This window comes from Notothenia rossii (genome assembly GCF_949606895.1).
Source record: "Notothenia rossii genome assembly, chromosome: 10".
In the NCBI taxonomy this organism is placed as follows: Eukaryota; Metazoa; Chordata; class Actinopteri; order Perciformes; family Nototheniidae; genus Notothenia; species Notothenia rossii.
Genome location: NC_136908.1, coordinates 7797478 through 7816534, shown reverse-complemented (window position 1 = coordinate 7816534; position 19057 = coordinate 7797478). Strand labels below are relative to the sequence as shown.

Below are 19057 nucleotides of genomic sequence, written 5' to 3'. Positions count from 1 at the left end.
TGATTCTCTCAGTGGGTAAAGGGCCATCTGTGCTCTACCCTAATTGATTCATTTAAATTTAATCAATTCTCTTGATGTTAACCATTTCATTATTTACTCTCGAGTAGCGGTAATTACATATTTCTAGGACACATACTTAGATCATTATTTGCTCCTTGTTTATGGTGGCCTCCTCCTAGCTAAGCATCGCTCTTACTGTGTCAATAACCTTGTAATTAATGGGGTTACAGAGAGTCTCTGATCCATACTCGTCCACTCTCAACAAGTGCTTAATGGTGTAACCTTTTTAAGCCAGAGCTCATGGTCTCTTCCAAATGATTCGCACGGCTCAGTACTGTGACCGGAACTTTTGGCTTTCCTTTTATTCGCCTCTTAGCAATTTGAATGACTAAATCCATTCTCACCAGAGAAAGTGATGTTGAATCCTTCATAGGAAACAGAGAAGTCGGAGAGGAAGCGGATCTGAGCCGTGTAGTTTCCAAACAGGCCTGCGCTGAGAGGGGGGGGCAGCGTGGAGCCCATCAGCCTCCACAGGGGCTGGGAGAAGCTGCCGTTCTCCGTCACCAACAGGAAGTCATGAGGGCTCTCCAGGTGGAACGTGTGGAAGGTGAATTGGACGCCTGAAAAATAGAGCAAACACATACACTGATATAATGTGTTGTCTATATTGACTTGATCGCACATTGAGGTTTGGTTTCACATATATATATATTGTTATTTGCACTATTATATATATTTGTACTGTTGTTATATGTTCATAGTTTACTAGAGAAGACTCACACCTGTCTCCTATCCAAATTTGTGGAGACCGTTTTTTCTTTTATATATTCGCCGTTGTACCTTCTTCATATGTATACCTCTTGATGTGTTTATATCTGTCTAGGTATGGGTATGTATGTGTTTATATATGTGTTTGTATGCATGTATACATATATATGTTTATTCTTTGGGACGGTGAGACACAGTATTTTGATCTCCCATTTGCATCACACATACAGAGACATTTAGAATAAAGTTAACTTTGATATTCCTGCAAGCTAAAAACTACATCAAATGTTTGTTGTCTTGAAGCAGTCTGAAACAGTCTGAAATAATATATTCCCTGTCTCGTAATGCACACAGACTCAATTCCCTGTCCTCCTTCCCATGTACTCATCAAAACGTTATGCCCATGCAGAGAGAACAAATGATCCTGTATCGTTTTGATGTGAGCACTCTACCAAAAGGTGACATGAGTGGAGCATTGTCCCGTGGCACCGCAGCCCTAGGCCAGCCTCTCAGCACTCCAGTCTGAAAGATTCTTCGTGTTCGGCGGGATAAAAAAGGGCCACTCGGTAGAGGGAGATGACATTGTAAAGGAAATTGAAGTTGGCTGATGCTTGCGTTGACACAGAAATGCTCAGCTCACCTTTTCCATGGGAGGTCTCGATTATCCACGTGCAGTTCAGGTTGTGTGGGTAAAAGTCTGGGAAGCCAGGGGACAGAATGGTGCCAAAGTTGCCCTGGATATAACCTCCACACAATGCTGAAGACATAGGGAGGACAGAAACAGCGAGAGATGGATGAGGGAGAGAAATTAGGCAAAATCAGAAAGGGCAAAACAAAGTGGATGAAGACAGAAATTAACTTTTTCCCTCAAAATTGAGAAAACTGTTCTGGGCATTTACTTTGCAGTGAAATATATTTTTAAAAGAGGTGCCCTTCAACACAGCAGGGAAGAACGAGAGTGGTATCATCAATACCATTAAAGAGTGGGCAGAAATCAATAGTGTCCTCAAATATAAAAGCATTTACAGATGAAGAAAAAGGGGAACATCAAAGAGCAAGCTCATGGCCTAACATATAAAACATTTATGATGAAACGAAGCAGAAACCTTTAAAGCCTAAAACAAGAGTTGCTGAGAGAAATGCTATCATCTTGTATGGATGTTATACTAACTTAGAAATAGCTATTTAAATGTGATGCAACATGAAGCAAAGCACGTCTCTTGTTTGGTCTGCAAAAACATACAACAATGAATTTAGCTTTAATCTTATTCATGAAAACTGGCAGGAGACCGTTAGTTTCTAGGTCCATTGTATGGAACGTACCATCGCAGGTAGGCAGGGGGCGGCTCCACTGAAAATTGGGTTCACATTCTAAAGGCTCTGTGTCGCTAAGTGTGTACCCTGCGTCACAGGTAAATGTCACCAAGGCTCCCACATAGAAGTCATTGCCGTGTCGCTGTCCGTTGACAGGTATACCCGGGTCCACGCAGTGATCCGACTGGAGCTGCAGGGCTGGAGAGGAAGAGACAGAAGAGGGGAATACGATCAGCCACACAAAGGTATTGAAATTCCGCCTGCTAGCAGTGTAATTAGGCTGATTTCCTGTTTTCAATAGTTCAACTATAGGTCAAGAAAAGTTAAAAGGGCATTTTGCTCTCCAAAAGCAATCCCCATAAATAATTTACTTGAACATCTTTCTTCAACAGGAATAAACCAATGAGAAGTTTCAGCTCCCGCTCCGTCTTGCATAGTTTCTGCCTAAGTAACGTTCGCGGTGAATTATTTAAGCCTTGCAGAGATTTCATCAGAGAGTAAAGGTTACCAGCATGAGCCAAATCGGTAGGAATGAAGATAGGAATGCTTTAAGGCATTGTCAAACTCAAGGCATGTGTCAAACTCAAGGCCCGGGGGCCAAATCAGGCCCTTGGTGGATTTATTTTCGGCCCGCAGGATAATTTCTAATTACTATTAGATCTGGCCGGCCGGTATATTGCACGCACACCTTCACTCAGTCCTGAGGGTTTCTTCAGCTCAGAGCCTGAGCCCAAACATTGATGAACTTACACCCAAGATGAGATGCCAAGTATCTGGCTTGAACTAGCATCACAGCAGCACACTGAGTTTACATGGATGTTTCCTTCTGGACTTTTTCTCTCACGACAACAGGGCATGTTTGGTTTTCTCTTTGAGGGAAATTGTTTCTTTGAAGCTGTTGTTGGCCTGTGGAAAAATGTAATCATAAAAAATGACTCAGAAAAAGCTGCAGATAGAGCCATAAGAAATGAATGCAGCTGATTATTTAAAGTGGACCTATCATGCTATATTTGAATAATATAGTGTAGGACCATATAAGGCATAATTATACTTTTTATTTTTTCAAAATACCAAACAGATCATGCATTTTAGCCATTCCTCATTTCGCTCAATTCTGTGAGAACAGCACCATCTACAGGCCTGGCATATGTACTACAGCGTCTCCAGCGCTTTCCAACGGCAATGTCCGTGGCTGTCTCCTCCTGATTGGTGGAGTTGGCCCAATAGCCGTAGCGCCACTTTTGTGACGTCACAGAAGTGTCCAAATCTGGATCAGTCTGTATCAGATCCGTTGCAGACCCTTTTTAAGAGATTTGGCTATGGAGGAAAATAGAGAGGGTTGTGTTTTCTGACACTTGGTGAGTTCCCTGGAACACCGGGGACACATATTCATGTATGAAAGATGTACAAAAGTGCATTTTGCATGATAGGTCACCTTTAATGTTTAATGTGGTTTTATAGGAAATAATTTAAGCTTTGTTAGTTCCAGGTTTAATATGTGCAATAAGTTAATTTCAATAAGTTTTGCAATAAACATTGAACCAGTCCGGCCCTCGACATTTTTTAATGTTGGCCCACCGTGTATTTGAGTTTGACACCCCTGCTTTAAAGGTGGGGTATGTAATTTATTTCAGAAACACTTTTTGTTATATTCCATGGAATGCTCTTAACACCCCGATAGCAATTAATATATTAAATGCTTTGACAATAAATACCTACAAACATTTTATCTCTGGAAGCCGTAGCGCTGTAAAAAGCACGACCAATCATCTGAGCCGGCCCGGCTAAAGTAACTGGATGGCCTACCTGCCTGTCAGCCTTCCATCTGTGCACAAACTTATCTCGTGCCCTCATTGGTCATGTGCGCGTTCGTGTGTGTTGGAGGAGGGGCTCTGTAAGGAAGTGGCAGATTTTTTCCGGTTGTGTATTTTCAAATTCTAGCGCACTCGAGCTGGTTTCTCAAAAATTACATACCCAACCTTTAAGGTTTGGATTTAAAGCATGATTGAAGTGTGTGGTTAAAGTGTGCGTGTATGGCAATTTGTGCCAAGGCAGCGATATCTGACACAACAATCTAACCCCATTTACTTTCTAATTATAGGTGTTCTAATGAGAACAGCTTCATGGGGAAATTGACAGCTTGCGGAGATTGTATTTACATCTGAGATTGTAAAGCTTTTACAAGTACAGTGAACAAGGCTTATGAAGCACGGCTAAATAAGCCCTTCATTTACTGTACTGTCTCTTTGGCCATGTGTTTGATTTTTAGCGCACTTTAAGCTCTTACTTTCGTAACGTATGCGGAATCCGATGTCCGAGTGGCTCTTGTCAGTTGAGAAGAAGAGAAACAGGAAATTGGAGGTGCTGATGAGGAACTGGGGAACCTGGGTTCCCTGGTAACTGCCAATGAGATGTGAAGAGGGAAAACGTCCATCGCGCACCTCGAGGATGTCATAGTTGACCTCTGTGCGGAACCTGAGAACAGAGTAAAACAAAGTAAGTTGACTGTAAGTGATTGTCTCTACTGGATCCCACGTACCTATGTCTCAGAGGGTTAATGCACTGATTGGGGAGTGAGAGGGTTCATGCTGCAATCCAAGACCCTTCAGTCAACATGTTGAAGAGTCCTTACCGCAGATAGCTGACCGCAGATCACTCCTGTAGGTGTCTACGGTTCAAGTCTATGTAAATCGCTTTGGATAAAAGTCTCAGCTAAATAACTTGTAATGTCAAAGTGGGCGAATTTGATTTTAGGTAAATAATAATCAGTAAGAGACATTTAGAATGATCAAGGAACTCCACTGATGAACTGATTATAAAACTAACTGAAAAGCAGGGTTGTGATTTTTTAAAAAGATCATTGATTAAAATGTCACGTTCCCTGTAATCTGAATAAAATAGATTGATGCTTGAATTAACATCAACTCAGAACATTTTGCTTTTAACCCACATGCTAATTAGAAATTAGCTGAATTATTTCTAATTTGTACATGATGAGTTTTAGAAAAATCCTGAGACATTTGGCATGTATTGGTGTGTGTGTGTGTGTGTGTGTGTGTGTGTGTGTGTGTGTGTGTGTGTGTGTGTGTGTTTCCCTCTTTGTTGCCAGAGCCACTCATCTTCAAAGCCATGAATAAATTGCTGAGCTTCAGAACCATGTCATCTGAATGAAGCGGTTTGTGGTGTTTTATTGATGTTACATACAAATGAAAGAGCAACACACATTTATGTTGTATTCAGTTTGCATTGCATGTCAGGGACGAGGACGGGATGTGCTCGCAACGATGAGCCTTCGTGAAACGCTAATGTAGCGTTTGATCCTGCGAGTGTACATCTCTATCTTCCACAAACACCAGGACAAATCTCTACCATCTCTGTGGTTCCCCTTGACGGACCATCTCCGCTTACACATGCGTTGCAAAGTCATGTACATATAGAACATTGAAGTTTAAGTGGAGTTCTAACAGTAAATGTGTGTGTTTTTAAACTGTAAGTACATTTGCGGATCATTAGGGAGGGGCTATCAAATGAAGAATGAAATACTTATGAGTGTGCACTAAATAAAACATAGTGTTATCGTAGTTGGTGGTGTGTGTTAATGCGCATTAGATCTACTGCATAACCACCAGAAGGAGAAGACAGAGGAAGAGATTAAAGGGGCTCATTATGCTTTTGGGCTTTTCCCTTTTCCTGTAGTGTGTTACTATGTTTGTGTTCATATAAATGGTCTGCACAGGCTGAAATCCAAAAGTTCCCTCCAGAGGGAGTTTCTCTAACGCACAATCCCTCCTGCCTGAATGCCTCCATTGGACTCCTTTGTTTACTTCCGTAACATAATGACATCACTAAGCAACACATGCGCTTCTATTGGCTAGCCCTCCAACACATGGTAAATGATTGGCTAAGAAGCGGGACATCTCTTAGCAGTGGACCACTCACAACAGAGCCGGCCAGCTAACCAATCAGAGCAGACTGGGCTCTGGTTTCAGACAGAGGGTGAAAGCATGGGGACATGTCACAGTAGAAGCTCAAAATACAAATATGAAACCTGAAATGAGCGTACTATACTAATGTCCTCTTTAAATAAAGCAGTGGAAGAATGTGAGCACATATTGTAATTGTGACAAGGTAAAGTAAAGCTTGCCCTGAAAAATAGACGAAAAAGGAAACATTTACACAGCAGCAGTTTCTATCTTTGTGACTCACTTGTCGAAGATGATCTTGATGGGGTAGCCTGGAGGAGCCTCAATGATCCATTCACAGTTAAGGGCCTCCTTATAGAGTTCTGGCCAGCCGGGGGAGAGGATGATCCCACTGGGAGCCTTCAGTTCCCCTCCACATGGGGCTGACGGAGAGAGAGAAGAAACCGAGTGAGAGAGAGAACAGATAGAGATTGAATTATGCATGTCTTCCCCATCTGACGTATGACAGTGTTCCCAGATGATTCCATGCATCAGACGGGGCTCATCCCATTTCTTTTAGTGCCAGGGTCTGTCGAATGTAAACTGGAGACGTCTCACTTCAAGGTTAACCATGTTCTCCTAAGGACACACCTCTCCATCGGACATGTATCTGTGCGCCCAAGGGCATGCATTACATAACCATGTGTATGCATACGTCTCCTCCCTTATGCTGCTGTCTTTAAATCCGTCAAACCCCCTCCCTTAAAAGGCGCCGCTGTCACCCCCATCAAACTGAGAAAACAGAGTGTCTTTGATCGCTAGAACAAAAGACGCTTGAGCACATCGACCCCCGTCTCATCGTCTTACGGGTTTCACTTTGCCGTGCATTTTGTAACTGCCTAACCAGAACACACGGAGCAGGGCTTAGTTACAGTGCCAGCTCCTGGCTCCTTTTGAAGTGGAATGATTTAATCAGCCAACTCAGCATACTGAAGGACATCTATAAAACGCATTACTCTACAAACGCAGGGGTATGATAGATGCCCTCAGAGGAATACAAAGCTGCTGTGGCACAGGGGGAAGTGACATGTTTTCATAATGGTTTCTCTTCTGTGTATCGTGAATAGAGAGCCTGATTAGACCCCTCAGAGCTCTAACCATGTCCGTGCTTAATGGGATACGCTGCCGGTGTCCAAGAGCCTGAGCCGGTTAGCACCTAGCTGTATCTTCGCTTTGCCAGCTCTATTGGCCTTTTTTGATTTGCTGGAAATTGTTTATTGATATTGAGTCAGAGAGGGGTAAATGGACGGTTCAGCAATCTGCATGTAAGCACAGCATGTCTGCAACAACAGATCATTTGAAAGCAAAACAAAGCTTCTGTATCATCTCATGCAATCTCTTCCCTTTCGTCAGATTCAGGAGAATTTATGGTATTATTGATATTAATTAGTCGTATATGCAACATTTGTAAAAATAAATGTAGTAATCCATCAAAGACGAAGCAGCAAATCCATTTTTAGATAGATTTGATGTTGATTGATTTCCTTCCCTTTATACACACCAATCCATTCGCTGTTTGGATGTGCAGAAGATATAATCTCTTTACAATCACAAGATTCAGTTATGCTACATTAGCAGCTAGAAAGAACATCAAAACAAATACTCTCATTTCATCAGTTTTTAAGGGATAACACAGTGGGCACTTGGCTAATGAGATGCTCGACCACGGTACGAATGCTCTCAGATGAAAATATATGCAAATTCCTCCTAATGGTTTAAATCCTTTGCATATTTAAAGTGATTATATCTAGATTATCTTTAGACACAACTCCTACAATGCCATCTTAGATACAATGTGTGACTGGTTACAAAATATGGGATAAATCCATCTTTACAAATATTTTTAAACAATGTCAGTTATTATAAGGACGTTTTTTTGTAGTTTCTAGCCTAGACTGTAATGTCATGCCAGCTAATGAAAAAAAAAAAACACTCTCCTCAGCCGTAAACTAAGTGAAACTAAGAAGAAATGAGGTCCAACTGTAACATTTGTGAATGACCAGATGAACTCACCTTCACAGCGGGGAACTGCATTATCCCACACCACGTTGCCATCCTTGAGAATGCAAGAGACTGTCTGCGAGCCGTGAGTCTTGACGAAGCCCTCCTCACACAGAAAGGAGATGGAGCTGCCCAGCTGAAGGCTCTCACCGAAGCGCTTCCCATTCACCGGCACACCCGGGTCTGGGCACTCGTTATGGCGAAATGCTATCGGAAATGCAGAGAGGACATAGGGTTAGTGTGAAGAAGAATCAAAGTTACAAAAACATTCAGTGATTACTTCCCTTCGTCACATTTAGGCAACAGGCGCATATTTATTTGTGAGAGGAATATTTCACCTGCATTTCTGCTGATATTAATCCTTGTCACATGTAAGACTTTCTGTGGAAAGACACTCATTTCCATTGAGATTCTAAAATAATTAGTCAAGTTTCTGGACAAAACTTGTTTTTTTTCCTTCTGTCAGCAATTAACAATGCCAGCATTTAACGAGAGGACATTTGTTTCAATTAGTGAGTCACATTGATTCACCCTGCTGCAGTGATTCCAGAGGGTGTGAAACCTCACCGTATGCACATTACCAGCGCCAGATGACATGGTGGAACGATACGTGGAGTGGAGGAACAGGGAAAATATATTTCATATATCATCAGGACTTTATATATTAAGCTTCTCAATGAAACTTCAGGCAGGAACCAGTTATAAAAGGATGGGTACGAGACACAGTCACACAAGAAGAGACATAACCCTGGAACAAGGCATGTAAACAAATACATCACCTGTGCCTGTCTCTCCCTCTCACTTACTCTCTCGCTCTCACTCTTGTACACACACGCAGGTGGGTGACACGTGTAGGTGTTGATGAATCCCTCTTCTGTAGCCATTGGACCCAAACAGAGTGCCAGGCAAACCTCATCCATCACGATCATCTTATTTATTAATGTGCCAAAAATCCCCTCAATACAGTTTGGCATGTCCTTAATTAACATGAATGACGGAAGCTGTCCGCTCATTGCTACCCCCCCCCCCCCCCCACCCCCACCCCAAAACAGACCTGCAGTGAAATGACACTGTTTTTCAGGAACTAACCGTCATCTTCAATTAACTGCTGCTGACATTCATTTACCACGCTGCAGTGGTAATTTATTCATCTAACTTGCTTATTAATTCATTAGCCACCATGTGTTGTCCACATTGTGGTTTTAAAGAGACACCTGGGTTGGGTGGATGACATGCTTGCAAATGAGCTAAAGCCATGTCCCTAAAGCATTCTGGGTAGGCTGATGTTAGTTTCTTTCAGCTCAAACAGAAATGGTTTAAAAAGCTAGAAACAGAATACAGGACCAGTCTTCTGAGTATTGCCATGCTACATTCCGGTCAATACAGTTTATTAAATAACTGAATAAGTTGCAATATTAAGTCCAGATGAGTTTATCACACTGGTTGACATTGCTATGACGACATATCAAATAATATATTGTGCAGTTAAATTACCAATACTGTTTTAAGAATTTGTCAATGGCTACAAAGCCGATATTAAGTATGGCATGTGCTATAATGATAGTGCATCTGGAAAATGCTTGACTTCAGACATACATATGACGTGATACAGCTTTTGATCAGGGGACATTAAGGCACACGATGTATTATAATTGTTCACATGATATTCAAAGCATAAAGGGCCCATTTTTTTTTATGTACAAAATTAGACAAGATACAGGCTCAATGAAAAACGATTAGTGCCATATTTGACGCTGACGTTAACAAAAGTCAAGGGTATATCTGTGTGCTGAGTAGCGTTCGGGTATATTTAACATTAGTAATAGAAACAGACAGGTTTAGATGAGATTAAAGGTGAAGTCTATTTCATGTTCTGCTGCTCATTTTATGAAGATTTAAAGGCTACATGTTTCAGTAAAATGTCCTTCATTTCAAATGAATAATTTGGTTGGAGTGATGTAAAAAAAAATGTAGCTGTACTTTAAGGGGAAGGAATCTTTTATGTGGCAGATTTTGATTCCTGAAAGAATGTTTAGTTCTAATGCAGTAAGTGATATTCTTGTCTGACACATGTATCACCACTGTGGCTGGATGTGTGTGGACGTCATGCCTGAACCTTGCTAACTAATGGTGTGCTATACATTAACTCTATGATACTGTGTTAAACTCAAAGTGAGAAACACACACTAGACCACATCAAGAGCAACAAACTGTAAAAGTAAAAATAACATTTCATTGCCTGCATTAAAGTGAGTCACTGCAACTAATGGACAACAAACCGTATAAAGACAAACCTCCCAACGGCACCTTTACTGTCTCTAAAACAGCTCTGTGGCTTTAAAAGGGTTAGGGTTAGGAACTAGGGAGATGTTTATATTGGGATGTGGATAATGCAAAGATCAGGCTCATTTCACAACAATGCATAAGCAACGTAAGCAATAATCCTGCTGCCAAACCCTCACGGTACAGTATATCCATGAAGTGGGTTTACCAGCGTGCAGCCAACGTGTTCTGCGTCAGAGTAAAAAAAAACATCTGGAGTTTCCTCAGAAGTCAGCAGCTACCCAGAATAGAACATAATGAGCTCAGCCGCGAAGTATCTGTCAGGTAAGGAAGCTGCATCTTTGTTTGGAAGTCAAGTTTCTATTTAGACAACAAAGACAGGGGTTTTTGTCATTTCTCTTTGCGACTGGAATCTTTTTGCTGAAGGGGTTTATGCAGTCATACAATGGGAAACAAAGATATGGCAGATGATTCGTGCACGCACAGAAATTGTACACGCAGAAACAATCTAGAATACTAAACGTCCAGTCAGAGCAGGTTTTTGTGATAAGCTTTAAAGACTTCCCTATTTCTTATTGAAAGTAACATTTCATACTCACTTGTAAAGGTGATGTTGAAGCCTCTGTCTGTGTAGGTGTGGTCAGTCAGGAACTCTAGCCGGGCCACATGGGCACTGGTTGTTATTGAAGGAGGTAGGACGTTACCGGAAAAGGTGCCCAGGATAGGAGACTCCGCCTGATAAACACACATATCTGATGAGACCAAATGCTGGAGAGAGTAATCGTTTGAGAGAGAACAGCAGCTACAGGAGATACACAGATAACATAAGACCAAGGACAAACACACAAACAGCTTAGAAACTTATTTGTTCAGGCTGCTTTTTACCCACACACACAATGACATGTCGATAGTTGAAGTTGCACTAAAAGAATACACCAAGACACCAAGGACACAGCTTTTTTCAACAGTACCTTTCCCCCGTCCTTGATGGAGAGGAAGTCGAACTGTTTCTCCATGCTGAGGTCGTTGAAGGCCAGATTGATGCGGCTCTCAGGGTTGCTGATGATGAGCCACACACAGTGCATGTTGTTGCCGTACTCCTGAGGGTAGTTAGGAGACAGGAGCACCCCGGATGGAGTGGTAAAGTTGAAGAAACAGGAAACTATAGCGGTGATGAAGAGATATAGACAAGAGAGAAAGGGAGAAAGAAAGAAATAAAAAGCAACATGCACTGAATATGGTTTAGGAGGCTGAACAACAAATTCTGTTTACTTCTGCCGAGGGACAATATGATTAGATACTTTGGTGTAAGCAGCAACACACATTCTGTAGACATCATAAAGACAGCAGACACCACCATAATACACTGTGTACGATTACAGTTACCTTGGGCTTACAATTGGTTCATTGGATATACAAGGAACAACAACTAAATATGTCTGATATTGATGGAAATTGCCAAAGACATCATATCATAACATTTCTTTGTTGCTCATTACGGCAAAATGTTACCATTTATACAACGTTATATGAAGGGAGGAGCTTTTTGGAAAAATAAGTCAAGTCAGCCTTGAGGCGTGAAACGGGGATAGAGACATCTTAAGCCAAACTGAATCTTACAACACTTAAGAAGAACAAATAATTGTCTTTTTGTGTTGTCAATGAAAAAGAAAAAGGCTCTGAACTCCCTCTCTGACAACTATCAAGGCTGTCACTTGATCCCAATTACTCGATATCCTTAGACAGCAACAGCACAATACCTTGATGTTACTGGGCAGATGTGGCCCTCTTTGAAAAGCTAGACCACAATGTCTGCTTTGTTCATGAAAAGAAAAAGGAGGTATGAATATGATGTCAATGACAGTGCTCTCCTTCACTGAGATATGAAGGAGATCTGATAGGAAAAACACTTTCAGGCTGTCATGGGCACTTGCACCCATTTCTGAAACAACTCTGCATCTTTGTCAATTTTCAAAGACTAAATAGATTTCAGATGAAGAATAGCTCATTTAAAAAGCAGATGTGTCTGGCGTCCAGGTGTTGGGTTGTTTCACTGCTAGGGGATGTTTTCAAATAACACAGAGTTTCCAACATGTACGTAGGTTGACCAGGAAATTAAATTACCGTAAACTTAATTGAAATGTCAACATCAACACCAAGTAAGCGTAATCAAGTTCAAAGTTAAAGAACAAAACATGGAAAGGTTGAGGTCGTTTTAGCATTATACAATTAGGTCTGTCCTTGACTAAAGAAATTCTTAGTCGACACTCGGTTTTGAATATGCACAGAGGCTTTGAATAGCCGACTCGTGGGAATACAACTATTATAATTTACAGCCAACTGTTCCTTTTTATTATTTAATTAATCAAAGTCAAATGCTTACCCAGCAGTGGAGGAGCAATTTTGCTTTTTAATATCATCATCCTTGGTCTCAATTGAGCGATGACAGGGCTTCTGCCTATTGCCCTAACATGATGATGACTTAATCATTTTTTACTAAAACGCTACGAGCCACCAGATTGATCAGAATGTGTTCCACCATATACACACATTATATTAATAATAACAATGCCTAGTACCTGACGCAGAGGCAAACAACCAACTAGGCAAAGGACAGCTGTACATTTAGAAAAAGCAAATCCTCATATTGACTTTATCAAATTCAATGACAAAAGTGTCTACATTACTATAACAGTTTGATACATATTTACATAACAAACAGAATGTTCCAGTGTTATGTGACCAAAGTGACTCTTGTGTCATTCAGCCTGGTGATGTTTATCTACAGCACCTTTTGTCCATCCTATTATATTATCAATTATACAACAGTGGACATTATCCGCATGGGTCAGCACTTATCACCCTCTAACTCCGACACTGGGTGTGTTGGTCTTTCACGGCGTTAATTAGCTAATAAGCCTCTGCTGGGCAAACTGCAGGGATAATCTGATCATTTATTATGCAGCCCTCTGCACAAACATACATATGTATGGCAGGGTTTCCGTCAGCCGGTAATTACCGTTTTTTTAGCTGGTAAAATGTATTAAAAACCGGTAAATTCAAAACCTGCCGGTCAAAATGTCCGGTAATAATTAGGGATGCTCCGATCGATTGGCCGCCGATCATAATCGGCCGATATTCACTCTTAATAGTTTGATAGGTGCTCTCTATGAAGGCCGATCAGGAGAGCTGGATCTGATCGATATGGACATAAACGCGAGTGAAGTGTAACCGGACGCGAGAGAGAGATCAGATGAGCTGCTGCATGATCACCTGAAGCCCCGCCCACTGTTTAGCGCGCTGCATGAGAAACTGATGGGCTGTCAGGAGAGAGAGAGGGAGGGAGAGAGAGAGAGAGAGAGAGAGAGAGGAAAAGAGTGGATCCGTTTCTCCCGTGTTATTATCCAAAGTTAATTTAAACTTTTGAATAATGCACTTCATTTACTACAAGTAGTTTGTTTGAATGTAATGTTGTTTGTTTTTTGTGGAACTGAAGCAATATAAAAATGAGCCCCATTAACTGAGTTTTAAACATCAGCATATCCGGTCCTAGTCCGTGAATTACCTGCTAACGGAAACTCTCCTACACAATTATTATTCTTCTTATTATTATTATTATTATTATTGAAACATGACCGGTAAGTTTCGAATTTGTCCGGTAAAATAAATTATTATTAAGAAAACATCCGAGCGGAAACCCTGATGTTTGGCACATGTCGGCACGTGGTGAATGTACAATCTGAATCGCACGAGGCTCCCGAGAACTTACAGACGCAGCTGGGTTTCTTCGCCGACCACTGGTTGTTCTTCTGACAGGTGATGTTCTTCTTCCCCACCAGCTCAAACGCAGGCAGACACTCAAAGTACAGTTTGTCCCCGTGGCGGAAACCTGTCCCTTCTCGCTTCCCGTACGCTGGGAATCCAGGATCTCCACAACTTCCCTGGTCAATTTCTGCGTAAAAGAAACACAAAGGCAAGAACATTTAACATGCAAAACTGATATTGATAAAAAAAAATCCTCATTACAGACGGAGACACATGGGGGGGTTGAGCAAAGAAAGACCTGGCTCTGTTACTTGGAGTCATAGTAGAGATAAATGTTAATATTACAATTGAATTAACACAAGCCACCACCGCGACTGTCCTCTCTTTAACCTTCATATTATCTGAAATACTATTGTTTAGCCAATTAGACAGCCACGGTGGGCCTGCAGCACATGATAATTGTATTTCCTGTAGTCTTCTAGATAAAATAAACACTAGATGGATGTGCTAGAGGGAAAGGAGGTGAGGCAGAAAGACATCTAAACACAAGGTTATTACTGACTGTAGCCTCCAGCAGATATTGACAAGATACCATACATGGGTAATAAGTGATATGAAGATGCAGGACCTCACACTAAATCAAAACCAACACTGCTGTATCTCATTAATTCCAGTTTTAGGAAAAATGTGTGTTCAGCTTACTGAGTGGGAATTATTGAATACTGCTGGTTTTTGTGTGACCCTTTATTGCGACACAGCAAATGTCCCAGGTAGGCCAATCGAAATACATTTCCCCAAACCCAATTTATTCATTAGTTCCAATTTAAAAAAAATTCTTTCTTTTGCTGACTGTGGAAGCCTGCAAGAGCAGTGCATTCATGTGCAGTCATGGAGTCTGCAGTCTGGAAAAAATGACTTTGCTTATCATTTTATACAACGCTGATTTGCAGCCAACTTTTAACTGCTGGATGTTGGAGCACTGTCCCAGCAGCTGCATCCTATTTACGTATAGGATGCAGTCTACATTACCACTACTTACTACAGGAACATTAGACATTAAAATGAACTGTTAGTTAGACACTACATTTTTTAGGCTTTTTGGAGTTTTCCTTTTTTTCAAGGGTGTGTTATATAGATTTGTGTGCATGTAAATGGTCTGCAACGGCTGAAATTCCAAAGTTCCCTACAGAGGGAGTTTCTCTCACGCACACTCCAATTATGTAACTATGTAACAATCGCGCTTCTATTGGCTAGCGCTCCAACACATTGTACGTGATGGGCATAGGTGTGGGACATCTCTAAGCGTTTGATCAATCAAAACAGAGCTGGCCAGCTAACCAATCAGTGCAGACTGGGCTCTGGTTTCAGACAGAGGGTGAAAAGAGGTGTGCAGCACAGGCAGTTTTAGAAAAATAAAGGCACTTTTTGCCACAAAATACAATTCTGATACCTGGAAGTTAGCACAATAGGGCCCCTTTAAAGCAACGTTAAAATAGTATATGTGCTGATTCAGCAAAGTACCAAAGAGAATAGAGCCAAACCATGCAGTGGAAATGAGAAAAAAGCCATTCCTGTCTGGGGACTTTGCTCAGAATGAATGGATATTATAATGTCAATAAATAATAATACAAAACAATTATATATCAAGCAACTTTCAAAACAAAGCTACACAGTGCTTTGCATGATTGAAAAGAACAATAACCTTTTAGAAAAAAAGAAAATTACTATTAACAAATTAAATGGATATCAAAAAAGCCTAAAGTAATATGAAAATAGAAGGAACTATTATCTTAACTTAAGACATGTTGGAAATAATATGATGTGCTCAGACAAATAAAAATGTTGTTTTATTAAAAGATCATTGTATTAGCGATGACTCAGTACAGAGTTCATTTTGGTCCGACGAGGCAGAGTAGCTTTTACACTTCATTACATTATAATCGATGTGATATTCCTTTTGTCACATAATGCATTTAATTTCTGGACAATTTAATTTCCACTAAGTAGTCTTGACTGTCTCCTTATCCTCTCAACATGTTACCAACTCATTTTGCAAACTTCTCTCTCAACTGCGTCTCTTTTTCCCGCTGCAAATGTATCTCTCCTTTCACTGTGTGAAAAACGTTCTCACTTTTGTTGGAAGCTGATGAGAGTGCTTTCAGGTGCACACACAAACACACCAGCATCAAAACGCTTCTTCCTTAAAACCACTCAAAGCCAATTTCATTATCACAAGACGTATGCAAGTCCCTTCTAATTTTCTGAGGTTGCAGATGGGAATGTTGAGGCATCCGGTCGGGGAAACACAGAGAGCGAATAAGCTCATCCATCCAGGAAATGATGGCAGGGTCTAATACGATTTTAAATCGCACCAGGGGCGATGCTTGGTATAAATCCATACCCTCAGCCTTAATGATGATCATCATTTAGAACACATATTTAGAGCTCACTGCTGTTTGGATGTATGGCTGTCCTGAGGCCGCCTCGTTCACAAGTCAACTCATTGATCTTACGTGGGAGTCACCTTTAAAATGGGAGACACTAAAAGACAGTTTTCAGATGGGCCTGAGAGAAAATGTATTGGAAATAATACGACAGGAATGTATAAGATCCAACAAACACCACCGATAGCTATAAGATGGACCTCAAAATACGCACTTCAATGAGCAAATGCATACACGCACACACAGAATTATACAACAGCGTGTTTGTCTCTATGACATGCTCACTCAACTCCCCGCAGGGTTTGTCTTAAAATAAGGCCCCTCTGCCTCATGGGTCCCTACAATCAAAATGTTAGGGAAATAGAGGCAGTAAATGAAAGCCCTTTGAAGTGTGTGAGTGTACATTGGTGTGAACACATGTTTCATGGATTGCCTGTTGTTATACATGTGTTTGTGAATGTGTATGTTGTGTATAAGAGAGCAGGCTGCAGCCATTTGCTTCTCATGAATAAGTGAAGAGATGTAATGGATGTCATTTTCGTTGCTTTCGTCTGTTTGTCACGCTGGAAAAATGTAAACACCGTAATGTAACTCTGAGTCACTTTACTGCCAACAACTATCCCGCAGTCTCCTTGAACGACAAAAACTCTAATACTTGAGTCTATTGGAATAACCCAATTTTGCATACAATGTCTGATAGAGATTCAGAGGCCCACGTTTCCACTAAAGCCCTTCATGTAAAGTACCTATAAGATGTTAGATCTAGGAGTAAATTACGATATTTTAACTATACAGGTTAAGGGGCCCTGTTATGCTAATTTCCAGGTTCATATTTGTTGCTTCTTTTTTGTAACATGTCTACATGCTTTAATTTTCAAAATATCTTTATTTTTCTCATACTGCCTGTGCTGCAGCACCTATTTCCACCCTCTGTCTGAAACCAGAGCCCAGTCTCAACAATGTGTTGGAGCGCTTAAGGCAGGGGGGGAGAGTGTGTGAGAGAAACTCTGGGATTGTATGCTTTGCAGACCATTTACATACACACAAACCTACATAACACAGTACAAGAAAGGAAACACCCAAAAAGCCTAACAGGGCCCATTTAGGCTAGAGTACCAGCACATCTTCAAATGACAAAACATGCCATAACTTTAAGTATAAAACTGCCTGAAAAGGCTCTGGAAACAACAGTTATACATTTAAACATTTTCAATTGAATATTTGAGGCCACAGCAGTATGCAAACCACACTCAAATGTGTGTGTACTGGTTTGACTGTGTTTGCAATTACACTTGATGATCAGGTTTAAAATACAAGTAATTAAGAATGCAAATTAGATTTTGGGCGCTCCAGTCTGGGAGGTGAAGTGGTTCAAAGTGTTTCTTCCCCTTCATTAAATACAACTCATTGTTTTAATTACACTTTGGTTCGGCATGTTGCTCCACTTTCTCTGTTGTTTTTACTGATGAAAAATAAGCATCTGTGGGCAAGGGAGAAGCCTCGCTGTGTTCAGAGAGGCAAGCGGCGGACCTATCTAATAGAAGAACTCTGTCAAACTCCCCATACTCACACACAGGCACACACACACACACACACACACACACACACACACACACACACACACACACACACACACACACACACACACACACACACACACACACACACACACACACACACACACACACACACACACACACACACACACACACACACACACACACACACACACACACACACACACACACACACACACACACACACACACACACACACACACAAACTCACACTGTCACTCTGTTTTGTCTCTCTTGTCTCCACACATGAATGCTTTCACAAAGACGTATTCATTACCATTTTCCAAGTCACACACACATGAGTATACAGATCATGTGCACACTTGGTTTTGAGAATACATCAGATATCTGTGGAAGGCTGCATCGATGGCTAATTGCCTGTGTTACCAAAATAAGTGCCCCTTTTGTCCTTCCTCATTAGCTTTCAAGGCACCAATTATGACACAAATCATTATTTTTGAACATAATTTGTGCATACTTGCAAGAGAACCAGCCATTTTGGGGATTGATTAACTGAAAGTCCTTGACTACATTGATTCCTTGTTGCTGTTTATGTTTCTCCCAAGGGCTTTGTAGTCCAGCTGTATTGTTGCAACATCCGATGCGGCAGAAGGAGATCCCAAGGAGGGCCGCGCCACGCCTCTTTTGTTACGGTGCTATTAGGCTTCTTACAAAAATCTTAGATGAGACAGATGGAGCATCTCTGACCCCTCTGTTCTTGAAACTAAACTCGAGAAGACAGGAAAGGACAGCAATGTGACGGTTAACCGATGCAAAATGTGTTCTGTCAGGGGCTATGTTGGCAGATTTGAGCAATGAGTCACAATACACAAGGGGAAATGATCCAAAAAAAGACACCTCCCTCTATTTGTGAAAGAAAAAAACAGTTTACAAAATGCGGCAACGAAGCTGGCACTTCGGCAACGAGAACGTTTGAATCACT

General features: G+C 41.1%; 1 protein-coding gene across 1 annotated transcript in view; it reads right to left on the bottom strand.

Annotated features, from left to right (window-relative positions):
• csmd2 (CUB and Sushi multiple domains 2) overlaps positions 1-19057 on the bottom strand; it is a 266993-nt gene that overhangs the window by 111134 nt on the left and 136802 nt on the right. The window contains exons 13-21 of the mRNA XM_079654679.1: positions 14098-14280; positions 11300-11490; positions 10928-11063; positions 8058-8252; positions 6289-6427; positions 4370-4557; positions 2092-2280; positions 1409-1525; positions 405-620 (exon numbers count right to left, since the gene is read on the bottom strand). Coding sequence (XP_079510805.1) covers positions 405-620; positions 1409-1525; positions 2092-2280; positions 4370-4557; positions 6289-6427; positions 8058-8252; positions 10928-11063; positions 11300-11490; positions 14098-14280 — 1554 coding nt within the window. The remainder of the gene's footprint in view (positions 1-404; positions 621-1408; positions 1526-2091; positions 2281-4369; positions 4558-6288; positions 6428-8057; positions 8253-10927; positions 11064-11299; positions 11491-14097; positions 14281-19057) is intronic.